This window comes from Phalacrocorax aristotelis, chromosome 11 (assembly GCF_949628215.1).
Source record: "Phalacrocorax aristotelis chromosome 11, bGulAri2.1, whole genome shotgun sequence".
NCBI classification, from domain to species: Eukaryota; Metazoa; Chordata; class Aves; order Suliformes; family Phalacrocoracidae; genus Phalacrocorax; species Phalacrocorax aristotelis.
Genome location: NC_134286.1, coordinates 6,859,049 through 6,872,017, shown reverse-complemented (window position 1 = coordinate 6,872,017; position 12,969 = coordinate 6,859,049). Strand labels below are relative to the sequence as shown.

At 39.4% G+C, this 12,969-nt stretch overlaps 1 protein-coding gene across 10 annotated transcripts in view; it reads right to left on the bottom strand.

The window, feature by feature from the left end:
- Positions 1-12,969, bottom strand: part of DIAPH2 (diaphanous related formin 2) — a 250,096-nt gene that overhangs the window by 224,746 nt on the left and 12,381 nt on the right. For 6 of the 10 annotated variants that reach the window (XM_075106684.1, XM_075106687.1, XM_075106688.1 and 3 more), the window contains exons 2-3: positions 3,470-3,502; positions 906-1,076 (exon numbers count right to left, since the gene is read on the bottom strand). In XM_075106684.1, the coding sequence (XP_074962785.1) occupies positions 906-1,076; positions 3,470-3,502 (204 nt within the window). Of the gene's footprint in view, positions 1-905; positions 1,077-1,436; positions 1,529-3,469; positions 3,503-12,969 lie in introns of all 10 variants that reach the window. The other 4 variants (XM_075106689.1, XM_075106686.1, XM_075106692.1 and 1 more) reach the window with 3 other exon arrangements.

Genomic DNA, 12,969 nt, shown 5'->3' with positions numbered 1-12,969 from the left:
CAACTAAGACCAGTAAATGTTACTGTAGTAACCTACCAGCTACCAGCTTTTTCAAAGAATTATTAGTCTCTGGAAGACATACCTATTTGTCTGCTTCAACTAACATTACTTGGAAAAGTTGACAAATTAATCCCTTAATCTAAACAGAGAAATCAGGTAAGTATTAATTAACACTTATCCGATCTTTCAAAAGAGATTCACAACTTCATTGAACACAGTAGAGATACACAATGGAACAGGAGAGTTCTTAGGCCATACTGATGGTAAAAAGTTTACAACAATTTTAAAGAATAATACAGAAAGCAGTATTTCTAAAAATACTCAAAAAACTATTTCCGGATACTTCAAGGAAATATCAACACCAATGTGCATGGCAGAATTAATACACACCTTCTTCAAAAGTTTGTTTCTGTATTACTAATAGAACAGCTTGCAAGTAGAATCACAAACCTTGACAAGTGATCTTGAGACAGACAATTTTCAAGACCAGACAAAAGTTTTGCTATCTATACACTATGATTTTACTAATTGAAATGAATACTTTCCAAAGGTATTTACTTCAGTTTATTCAAAACTATCATTCAACATCAGTATCTAACCACTGCAACTAAAGTCTATAGAGGTTGCTTAATGAAGCAATCGACAGCTTAAGATTTTAATTTTGGCTCTTTGCCTTTGATTCTCTGTAGAAGTAGACCAAGTAATTTAAACATATATAATACCAGCATTCTATGAGTTACTTAATTGTTTATGTGCCAATTTAGACACAGGTCTATCAGGCCTACACTATGCTGTGCCCTCCCAAGTAGTTAATACTTCCAAAACAACATTTGAAAATCACTACTCATAATAAATGCCAACACACCAATTACAACCTCAAAAAGTGACGTGGCACATCATCTTACCATCATTTTTTCAAAGAGATCCATAACTTCTTTTTCTGATAAGTTCATGCAACGCTCATCAACCTGGGAAAGTGGGATTTCACTTATAGAAGGCTGAGTGTCAATAGGATGCTGAATGAGTGGTTTCTCTTTTTTCACTGCTGATTTTCTGAAGCTTGTTATTCTGTCACGCTGCAAAGACATCCATTTAAAAATAAGCAGAAATAGAAATATAGGAAAGCTGTCAATTACGTGGCAGTAATACACACATTTTTAGTTAATCCAAGCAGCAGAGTTAAAATTCAAACTGAACTGTAAGTAAAAATACCCTAACATTCAGAGATTACTTTTCATAGAAAGACAACATTTAAGGTAAATTCATGACAGCTCACATGCAAAAGGGATATTACTATTTCTTACAGTTTCAAAAGTATACCATCTATGTATCTTAGCATTTCAAAATTTTGAGTTCATCTTCTCACATTACTCCCTAATTATCCTGATAGTGAATAAATATGGTACCACAAAGGCAATGTCCAAGCGTTCCTTCACCTGAAGAGCTATAAGTCTTTGGAGGACAACTTTAAAAGCCAGCGTTGGGAAGGAGGTACTCACAAGTTCATCAGGCTTATAAAAAAATCCTGCTAAAGTAAAATAAAGTTTGTAGAGGAATTAATGCTCCCAGTATAGTTCACAATTCCTTGAATTGCTTTTGAGCACGGACTCCTGAAATTAGTGCATAATTTTAAAAAGCCAGGTAATGGATTACTCACGTAGAAGCAGCCAACCATAGTTAAATGCACATAACAGACATTAGTGAAAGCATATTGTACAGTCTGCAGTGACGTTTCACTGGTTAAGGCTGACTTGGTTTATGCCTTCCACCAAACCCCCGCCTTTTTCTTCTAAAGCATGCTTACTCAGTTAATTTGTTAATATTGGAAACAACCAATAAGAGCACCTTCCTTATAAGGCCATTTTTTATAGTATTATTGATATATAACTCTATTCTGAATAGAGTCAGAATTTCTTTTATTTAGTAATACTGTCTAACTATATATATATATATATATATATATATGTTCACCTTGAGAATGTTATGTCTCTAGCGATTTTCCTAAATTAACTGTTTCCATCAACAAATACTAGTGTATTTGTTTCAGGCATTGAACAGCCTTATGAAGATGTGCTTTCAACTAACAGCAGCTTATGTAGGGTTACCGGTATCATTCATCGCAGTTATTGTTAACTCTATGAAGACATGTAAACCAAAAGTCGTACTTTCTATAATGAAACAACCTCTGTGAGGTGTGAAAAGTTTAATGGAGTATTTCACTTGTAGGAAATTTGGATTCATTTTAGATTAGTCCAGTCAATAGTGGAGAAATATGACCAAGTGCTGTGGAATATGGGGAAGAAAGGTTCTTTGTGTCGTTGGGGTTTTTTTGTTTTATTTCTTTTTCTTCATTTGTTTTGCTGTTGTGTTTCTATTGTTGTTTTTTGAGATCCTACAAGACTACCCTAAATTTTTGAAGGGAAAGTATCCCTAGATAAGCTGCATGCCCTCTGAAATTCTTTGGAGGCTTTTTTGGTTTGTTTATGTTTTTCGGGGGGGGGGGGGGGGGGGGGGGGGGTTGGTTTTTTTTTCTTCCTTAGAAGCCTTACATTTGTGGACAGAAACACATTACCTACAAGGATACTGTTAACATCTTTAACAAGGCAAGAACTTTAATTTAATCCCTTTTTTTTTCCTATTAGAACAGTTTACATTACATTTTTTGAAACTAAAATTAGGGCATAGCCTATTGAAAAGGCCAAATATGACAAAATGACTGAAAGGCAGTATCCAAAATTAGCCAATATATATCAAATGCAGTTTTTCTGTTCACTTACATTGAAACGCCCATTCAGCAATCACAAAAAAAGCTATTTAAGATCAATTTCACCATTCTTTGATCTGTTTCAACTACACCTCATTAACAAATTTGTTTAATCAGATTGCAATAGTGAGATCACTTTAAAACCATAAATTAATTTTCTACATGATTACTAGGTACAATCTCTTTATTTCAGGCATGTAAGTGATGATTAACTAAGCGGCCAGGCCAGTGACTGAAGTTTCTGTAAAAATACTTTACAAGAGGTTTCAAAGTGTTCAGAATTTATAAAGTTAGTTCTACTGAATACAAACTTCTTGTTTGACATACAGTACACACTTATTACCCAAAATGGTTTTGCTTGAATCATGGGGCAACTAACTTTGAAGAACGACTGCAAATTCTTTACTGTTAAAAAGAAGGTCAAGAGAAATAACACTTGAACTGTGGAATAACAGTTTCAACATATCCACAGCATTACTGAAGTATTTAGAATGTGGTTAAAGAAGCTTCTCCCAATAGATATTATTAATTACTACTCTTTAACTGAAGTTACAAATTAAGATCTTTAAGAATAGTAACTCAATTTTCTGAAATCTAATGTTTAATATCCTTATAAGAACATGTCATATTGTCCACAACATTTGAAGTAAAATAGCATGCAGCGTGGAGTTACCATTGCAAATTAAGATGTTACAAAGACCTTACCATATCATCTGCCAAAGTTTTTATTTGAATATTCTATTAAAAAAAACACACACACAAATCAAAGAAAAAAAGACAGTGTTACCTACTGTTTCAGAACAAATAATTCTGTATTTCACATATTCTAACACTAAAAAGCACTTGAAATTTCAGTAAGTGTTCTAACAAAACCACAGCTAAATGAGTATCGAATCTACTGCACGTTATGGGAAAAAGTAGACTTGCATCCCATTGCACCTTGTCTTCTGACTATTTAACTCATGAACCTGAAACCAGTATAGCTCTAGCACTCACACTGTTTCACAAAAATGCAGCAAGATCCAAAACAATCATGGACTACTGGATTTCAAACTGAGTCAGCAGATAGCTATATGACTCATTCAGTTTTGACAGAGTTTTTGAGACTCAGAGAGTTGAGGAGAATTTCCTGTGCCCCAGCTTCTTGAGCCTGCTGCCAATTTTTCCTGGACACTGAATAATGTGAATTGATAGATGAACTGGTTAAAGCCAGCATACTGATTGTGCACAAACCAGTCACTACTATCTCTCCCTCCCTAATACCTTCTCACTTTTTCCTTAATGCCAGTAAAATACTGCTGACAAAGATTACCAAAGTCACGTTTTTATTCATGTCCAAGAAAGTAATCTACATTGTATACCAATATCAATGATCATACCAAGGAAGCATTCACTTAATACACGTTGCTCAATTTACACTAAGCAGTCATTAATAAGTTATAGAACTTTAGGGGCAGGGGGAGGGGGAATCCAAGATAAAAAGAACTACTGTATATGAAAAAGTGTGGTAGTTGATCAATAATGACACAGCTCTGCAAGTCACTGGTTAGGACAGCGACCCTATTTTCTTGGTCAGCAAGGTTTCAGATTCCTTGTTTATGCTCTCTCCAGCCAAAATGATCAAGGTGCTTCTACTCAGCATCCTATACCACTGTGTATCGTTAACCCAGTGGGTGAGTTCAATATTACTGGAAATGAACCGATAAATGGTCAGCATACACCCCACAACATTTTACTTCCCCTTGGTGGAAGATATGCTCCTTCTAATTCTGCTTGCTGTCTCCTAGTTACAGTTGTCAATATTGTATTTCTGAAACAAATAAATTTGCAAGACTATACAAACAGTGGAGGAAGCATCAAGGTGGGAAGGAGGGGCAATGTGTCCATACTTTAGGAGTATAATGACGATGAGCATTCAGGTATCCAGGACAGTGTGGTGGATTGACCCTGGCTGGCAGGTCAGTCACCACCCAGCCACCTGCTCATTCCCTCACAGCGGGATCAGGGAGAGAATTAGAAATGCAAAAGCAAGAAAAACTCATGGGTTGAGACAAAGACAGTTTAACAAGTGAATTAAAAAAGAAAAACAGCTAAAGAAACCAATGATGCAAAAACCATCACTCACCTCCAGAAGACCAACACCTGCCCGGCCCCTGACCAACTGCTACTTTAGAAAAAACCTCCTCCTCCCCACCCCGCCGCCCCTGGTTTTATTGCGGAGCATGACGGTATACAGTATGGGATCTCTCTTTGGTCAGTTGGGACCAGCTGTCCTGGCTGTGTCCCCTCCCAACCTCCAGCCCACCCCATCCTACCCCTGGGCGTGGGGGGCACACTAACAAACAGTAGGCCTTGACACTGGGTAAGCACTGCTTTAACACTGTTTTGGTCACAAATCTCGAACACAGCATCACATGGGCTGCTGTGAAGAAAATTAACTCCATCCCAGCCTGACCCAGTACAGACAGCCAGGATAAAATCTTTTCCTCTTACTACTCCTGATGCTGACACCAACCTTTCACCTTCCTAACTGCCATGTCTCAAATGTCTTCCTTACAGCTACATCTCTCCTGTATTTTCATTACCTGGACTTATCATGGAGTTCAAAGAGGAAGTAATACTCTAATCAAAACCAAGATGTCCTTACTCTGGTAAACAGACCTTTTGTTTTTAATGGAGATTATTGAGCAAGAAGTCCAAATGAAGTAAAGACTGACTATGCCTTCAACCCAGAGACAGCTATGTAAGCAAAAAGTTCTAAAACTCTGTATCCTTTTTAGCAGTCACTTGTACTAGACATGCTGGGGTTTTTTTTCGCTTCTCATGTAAGTACTGTCTATCTCTCCCAGAACCTGGAACAAGATAATCTACTCTATCTCTACATTTATATTGCATTTGTCACTCAAACTCCTCTGGGCAAAATACAGAATACTAAACCAAGATACCACACAGCATTTTTTCAGACATCTCAAGCTCACTTCCCAGATCTCCTTATGGTGCATAAGCTACACTGCTGCCAGTAGCTACTCAAGATAAGCAACACATTTAACAGGTAGAAGAGAAACTGCAAGTAGCTGGAGGCAGTGGCAAGGTAGTTACGTACCTGCAGATTCTCACTGACACACTATTTTGACGGTTTCTTATACAAAGAAATCACACTTCCTGTCTGATTTAAGGCTATAAGCCACACACGGTTTACCTCCCCAGGAGGAAGTTTAAGATATTGCAGTTTTTATAGTCAGACCTCTAGCATTATTCTTTCAGCCATCTATAAGACAGCCAGAACACCACAAGATGAAATTAAATCAACCCTTTCCTAACTTGTTAACAACACTAACTCCCTGATTTTAGAAGCAGCCCAAAGGCAAAGGTTTTGCAAAAATCTCTGTGACAAAACATTTGCAGATAAGGGATATCACATTAATATTTGTATATATAAAAACACATACAATTTAAGACAGCAGCACATTATCTCTCCTAATTTTTAATATCAACACATACTTCATCAACTCCTACAATCAAGAACTTTTTCCTAGGGGTTTACTTAGTTCCTTACTTAAAAGACTTAAGTGGCAGAGCTGCTCACTTTCAAATCTTGTCTGCCCAGACCATCAATAGTTAGAAGTATCACTTTATATTTACTCCTCCCAATTTTAGTTTACTGTAAGTATCCCACTACTTGCACAAGTACTGAGAGATCATGACAATAAGGCACAGAAAAATCATAGCATATACTAACGCAACTGCATCACATTATTCTTTTATCTTAAAAGGTCAGTCTCAGCCATGTTAATATTCAGAGTAATTGAAAACCTGCACATAAAAACAGTACACAGATTGTCACCATAGTTCACTATATTTATTGGTATAAAAATCACTATTTCCTCACCCAAACTCAGTTCAGGCTACTGCAGTAACAATTGTCAACATTCAAAGAATTAAACAACTTAAGATGACTGCATTAACTTTTAAAGCAAAACTCACAGCAAGTCTAGGGTTTTTTTAATCTTTTTCTAACTTATCTATTAATAAAATCTTCCAGATCACTTGAGCTGGCCACAAGTTGTAAATTAAGGTGCATTTACATGTGTTAATTGATCTTTCCATTATATTTAAGTATCACTTTGTCATGTTCTTAATTGTTACACTCAAGACTCTCACTTCGCCACAAAAATAAAACCAAAAGCAACTCAATTTACCATGTGTTTAATGAAACAGTGATCAGCTGGGTAACTTGTAAAGTTAACAACAATTTTCATGCCGCAGCACACTGCACAGGCAAATCGTGGTGGGCTGCAATGCGTGCTTCTGCACACAGGCTACAACTTTAGGTAACAGCTCCAACTGCTACCAACAATCCCAATTTTCTAAGAGTAACAAAACAGAGACTTGACTTCCCTTAACTTTCTTGTTTGTAAACTAAGACTACATGACTGTTTTCTAAAATTTACCTGGACTACACCACCTGCAAAAGACTTTGTAAAACTTGGCTCAAGGATAAGTGTTTTTTAACTGACTGCAAACAAATTTGCATACAACCAGGAAGGAAATAACTTCTCATACAAGTGCCTGAACCGAGGAAGTTTAAAGAGACAAAACCCAAAACCTGGTTAATACCTAAGGTATGAAACATTTTGTGCAATTTGAGTCTAAGTCTTACAGCCACAAACTAGCATTCACTTCTACAACCTGTGTTCTTCAGTACAGAGAGTAACATTCCCATTAGACAAATTTAGCCACCTGTTAACTTATGCAATTTTGTAATTAAATGTAAAAAAAGTACCTAGGAAATAGTGGAAAGATACCTGAGTCACATTAGCTGATGTGCAGAAACTCATTTAGGACTTTCAAGATCTTTATCCAGGACAAAGTATACCTGGCAGTACCAATTAAATTAGTAAAAATATAATTCACAAAATGTTTGCTTTATAGTAATTTTTTGTCACTTCAATGACCATTCACTATGCTTTCAAAAAGAGCTTAAATGATTGTTGTAATCCGTCAGGTATATTAATGATAGTTGAAATTAGCAAAACTAATAGTTTTGTTACTATTGTGGCACATTTGCATTTGGTCTATATGACACCACATGGAAATTTCTTGTTTGCTTTGCAGGTGCTCACACCCCAAATTCCTTAAACATGTATTAGCTAAGGCTTAATCTATAACCTGAACATGAAGGTAAACACTCCCTGGGTCACTACAAAGGGAGACCAAGGAGCTTGTGAACACCTTACAGCAGGCTGCTAAAGCGAAGCTGGAAAGTCATTCACGTTGCCAGCACAAAGGTAGCAGACAGAGTCAGCACTGTTGGCCTGGAGGATGACAGCCATCTGCCCAACCAGGAAGCTGCCTGGTTTTCCCCAATTACTCTACTTTTTTCCCCTGGAGACTGACCATCCAGGAATGAGCAATACTAGGAAAAGAAGTCAGACAACTCCTCAGGCTAAATAAAGGGTCACCCAAGTTGGTAATTATTAACAGCAGAGGGCACCAATTCTTTAATCATACTGCTGGAAGACTAAGTGCCTCAGTGCTGCTCCCAAACAGGAGGGAGGGGAAGACAAGCCAGAGGCACGTCAATCATGTTGGATACTCGCCCTCACAAATGCCATTGTCTATTCCTCAAGGGATGATAGAAAGGGGCACCACCACATGTCTCCGTGCAAGGGCAATAGAGAGGCCCTAAGTACCAGCCTGGTCAAAATGGAAGCTGAGAGAAACTGAGACTGTCTCCTCATTTTTGTCTGATTTGGCAGAACACAATCACACTCCAAAAGTGCGGTTGTTGTACTGTTCAAAAAACTGCTTTTTCCCAGATGACCTCAAAAAACTCTTTAGCAAAAAGCAAGTTGATTCAGGAGTTGAAAAAACTAACTGTAAACAAACTTAGCCCTAATTTCAACAGGAATTGAGGAAGACAATTCAACTAACACTGGATTTTTATTTGTAGCTCAAACTGCCATTACTGTTTTGAAAAGTTTGTTTCAGACAATCATTCATTGGTGTTCACTGGTAAGCTTTAACAATCAGAGTGAAATTAAAAGCCTCTTCCCAAAGCTGCAGTTCCACGGCAGCCTAAGCCAACAAAACTGCTGGTTGTGAGACAAAGGGCAAGGGTGGCACCAGGACAGTCGGTAGCTATATCAGCTTAGACTACTGTAGAAACAACTGCAGAAAGCCTATTAGAAGAGGCAGTTTTCACGTTAGCCAGTGCAGAGGCAAATAAAGTAAGTTTTGGCATTTTCCAGAGCTACTGCTAGACTCCAAACATTTTCCATAAAGTCTCTGCACCAACCATGTTAGATAAGTTATTATCACTAAAGCAGCACGGGATCAGAGGAGTTTATAGCAGTTATGCTGCATGACTGGCAAGTTCTTTGTACAGCACTTTGTATAGCCAGGACCTATTCCTTATTTTGATATCTAGCAATCATGCAAGTCAGGTTTTCCTTTGAGCATCTTGGAAAACCATCTTGGAACAGCACAGCATGCTTTTTGGTATAGACAAACGCTGTCTCTCTTCAGGATGCTTTACAGCTTTTAAATGCCTCACTTAATAGTAACAAGCAGCAGTTTGCTAGTTAAAACTTATACAAACTAGACTTTTGAAAGAGCTAAGTCATAATTCCATTCATAAATTTCACAACAAACAAGAATCGCTATGCTGATTTTATGAAGTGCATATGAGCTTACTTGCCTCAATATGCAAGCTTAATGTTCTAGGAGATATTTAGCTAATCAAGATCTTTAGAAAGGTTAAGAGACAAGGCAAACCCTGCCCTTATAACAAAGATTTAATACCTTTTATTTTAGTTTGAAGCTTCCATTTATATTCAGAAATTCTAACCACTGGTTTTAATACTTCATTTAGAAATGCGGGTGGTATTATGTCATCATTATCCAACAGAAAGTTTTATAGGGCACATCTTAAAAAAAATTGAAAAGAAACCCAAAACACACCAACCACGACCCTCACATGTGAGTAGGTAGAAACCACCATGGCAACATGTCCTTAAGCCCCAAAAAGGTATAATTAAGACTCTTCAACATTAAGGGTTCCAGGCAGTCGGCAAATCGCCTTAAAGCAAGTGTAGCAACACAAACTGATACAAAGTTTCTGCATATGAGCTACAGGTACCTCCAGGAACAGCTCAATGTTACATGCAGTGCCTGGGCTGCACTAGAACAGGTAAGTATCTGCATAACGAAAAGAAGGAAGTCATATTTGACAATATCAAGACAGCATATGGGACTGCACCAATTGTCAATGGTGTAAATGGGGAAAATAAGTACATGAATTCTATTTCTTCATGCTCTTGAACTGCCAGGCTAAGCAGATACACTGTTGCCATATACATTTTATTTTTCGGGTCATCCGTAGAATAGCACTGAGTTTATTTTGGGCTTAAATAAATTCACTTTCAAATCTAATAATCTTGGTAATGAGTACTTTAAAGGTCTTTCTTGCAGAACACTACTTAAAAAAAAAAGATTCAGATAGTTGAGTGCCAATTATGTTTCATGCTTTGCTTGATAAGAAAGCTTATTTCAAAAGCTGCACCTCCCAAGCTTCCTTTATTAAAATGCTAGTAGATTAGAAATGCATTCAAATAATTTCAAATATCCCTTGATACACCATTGTAGCTTTCGGTACATACATTTTGTGCCTGTAAAAAGTGCCAGACAAAGAATCGTAGATTCATTGAGGTTGGAAAAGACCTTAGAGATCATTAAATCCAACCCTTAACCCAGCACTACCAAGCCCACCACTAAACCATGGCCCTAAGCACCGCACCTACATGTCTTTTAAATACGCCCAAGGCTGGTGACTCAACCACTTTCCTGGGCAGCCTGTTCCAATGCTTGACAACCCTTTTGACAAAGTAATGTTTCCCAATATCCAGTCTAAATCTGTCCTGGCACAACTTGAGGCCATTTCCTCTTGTCCTATCGTGCATTTCTTGGGAGAAGAGACCAACACCCACCTCACTACAACCTCCTCTCAGGTAGCTGTACAGAGCGATAAGGTCTCCCTCCAGACTAAACCACCCCAGCTCCCTCAGCCGCTCCTCATAAGACCTTCTCTGCAGACCCTTCCCCAGTTTTGTTGCCCTTCTCTGGACTCAATGTCCTCCTCATTCTGAGGGGCCCAAAACTGAACCCAGGATTCAAGGTGCGGCCTCACCAGTGCCGAGCACAGGGGCCCCATCCCTGCCCGGCTCCTGCTGGCCACACCAGTGCTGACACAAGCCCAGGGGCTGGTGGCCTCCTTGGCCACCTGGGCACTGCTGGCTCATGCCCAGCCGGCTGTCAGCCAGCACCCCCGGGGCCTTCTCCGCCAGGCACTTTCCAGCCACTCTGCCCCAAGCCTGCAGCGTTGCCTGGGGTTGGTGTGACCCAAGCACAGGACCTGGCACTGGGCCTTGTTAAACCTCATACAAGTGACCTCAGCCCATCGATCCAGCCTGTCCAGGTCCCTCTGCAGAGCCTTCCTGCCCTCAAGCAGATCAACACTCCCATCTGACTTTGTGTTGTCTGCACACTGAGGGTGCACTCAATCCCCTCAGCCAGATCATTGATAAAGATATTAAACAGAACTGGCTCCAGTACTGAGCCCTGGAGAACACCACTTGTGACTGGTTGCCAACTGGATTTAACACCATTCACAAGTCTTTGGGCCTGGCCAATCAGCTGGTTTTTTTACCCAGTAAAGAGTACACCTGTCCAAGCCATGAGCAGCCAGTTCTTCCAGGAGGATGCTGTGGGAAATGGTGTCAAAGGCTTTACTGGAGCATAGGTAGACAACACCCACAGCCTTTCCCTTGTCCACTAAGTAGGTCACCTTGTCATACAAGAAAATCACATTAGTCAAGCAGGACCTGCCTTTCATAAACCCATGCTGACTGGGCCTGATCACCTGGTTCTCCTGTACGTGCCACATGACAGCACTCAGGATGATCTGCTCCACAACTTTCCCTGGAGTGAGGTCAGACTGACAGGCCTGTAGTTCCCCGGATCCTCCTTTCAGCCCTTCTTGTAGATGGGCATCAAATTTGCTAATTTCCAGTCAACTGGGACCTCCCCAGTTAGTCAGGACTGCTGATAAATGATGGAAAGTGGCTTGGTGAGCACCTCTGCCAGCTCCCTCAGTACCCTTGGGTGGATCCCATCCAGTCCCATAGACTCGTGTGTGTCTAAGTGGTGTAGCAGGTCACTAAACTTTTCCCCTTGGATTATGGGGGCTTCTTTCTGCTCCCTGTCCCTGTCTTCCAGCTCATAGGGCTGGGTACACAGAGAACTCCTGGTCTGAAGACTCAGGCAAAGGCGGCATTAAGTGGCTCAGCCTTTTCCTCATCCTTTTTCATTACATTTCCCCCCTGCATCCAATGAAGGCTGGAGATCCACCTAAGCCCTTCTTTTGTTGCTAATGTATTGCATACTTTATTGGTATTAATATACTTTATTAGACAAAAAGCTATCTGACCCAGTGGTTGCCATTGTACTGGTATTGAGCAGGCCTGCTTGTCCCTATCAGCATATTCTGTTTACTGCACCTACAGCAAGCAAATCAATTGGTTTTGAAGAAAATTAGAAAGTGTTTTTCCCTAAGAAAATAGACTGAGATCACTTGCTCAACTGGTCACTTGAACAGTCATTGGATCAACTTCTGGGACTTAATTACAAATGAACACCATATAGATCCTAGTGCAGTAAGCGAACTGCTTAGACACCTATTGTACTGGTTGCATGGCTGTTGCTTTTCTGCCAACTGTACCCGTCAGTGTATTCAGCCCTGTATCTCTGCTGCTTGTTTTTAAAAAATGCAATTGTTTGACTTCTGAGCTGAGTTTTTAGGGAACTTGGTTTTTGCTTTTCTGGTATAATATTCTTGTGAAGTGCTTCTGAAACATTCTGAAACAGTTGAACTAGAAAAACTACATCAAAACAATTCTTGACACAGTAAGCACAGACTTTATCTCAATTTTACATTTAGATATAAGCTGTGGATTTGAGCACTTTGCTTTCAGTGTAGCAGTAGAACAAAGCCAGTTTTGCTGGATAGCCACACCTGATGTGCATCCAATTCCTGTTCATCTTCCTTCCTTGTTCAACACTCCCCCGCGTGCAAGTGGCTGATCTTTTCATTCAGACACATTGTGGAGCTGAATAAAAGTTACTATGAAGCTACTGAGTTTGGTCAA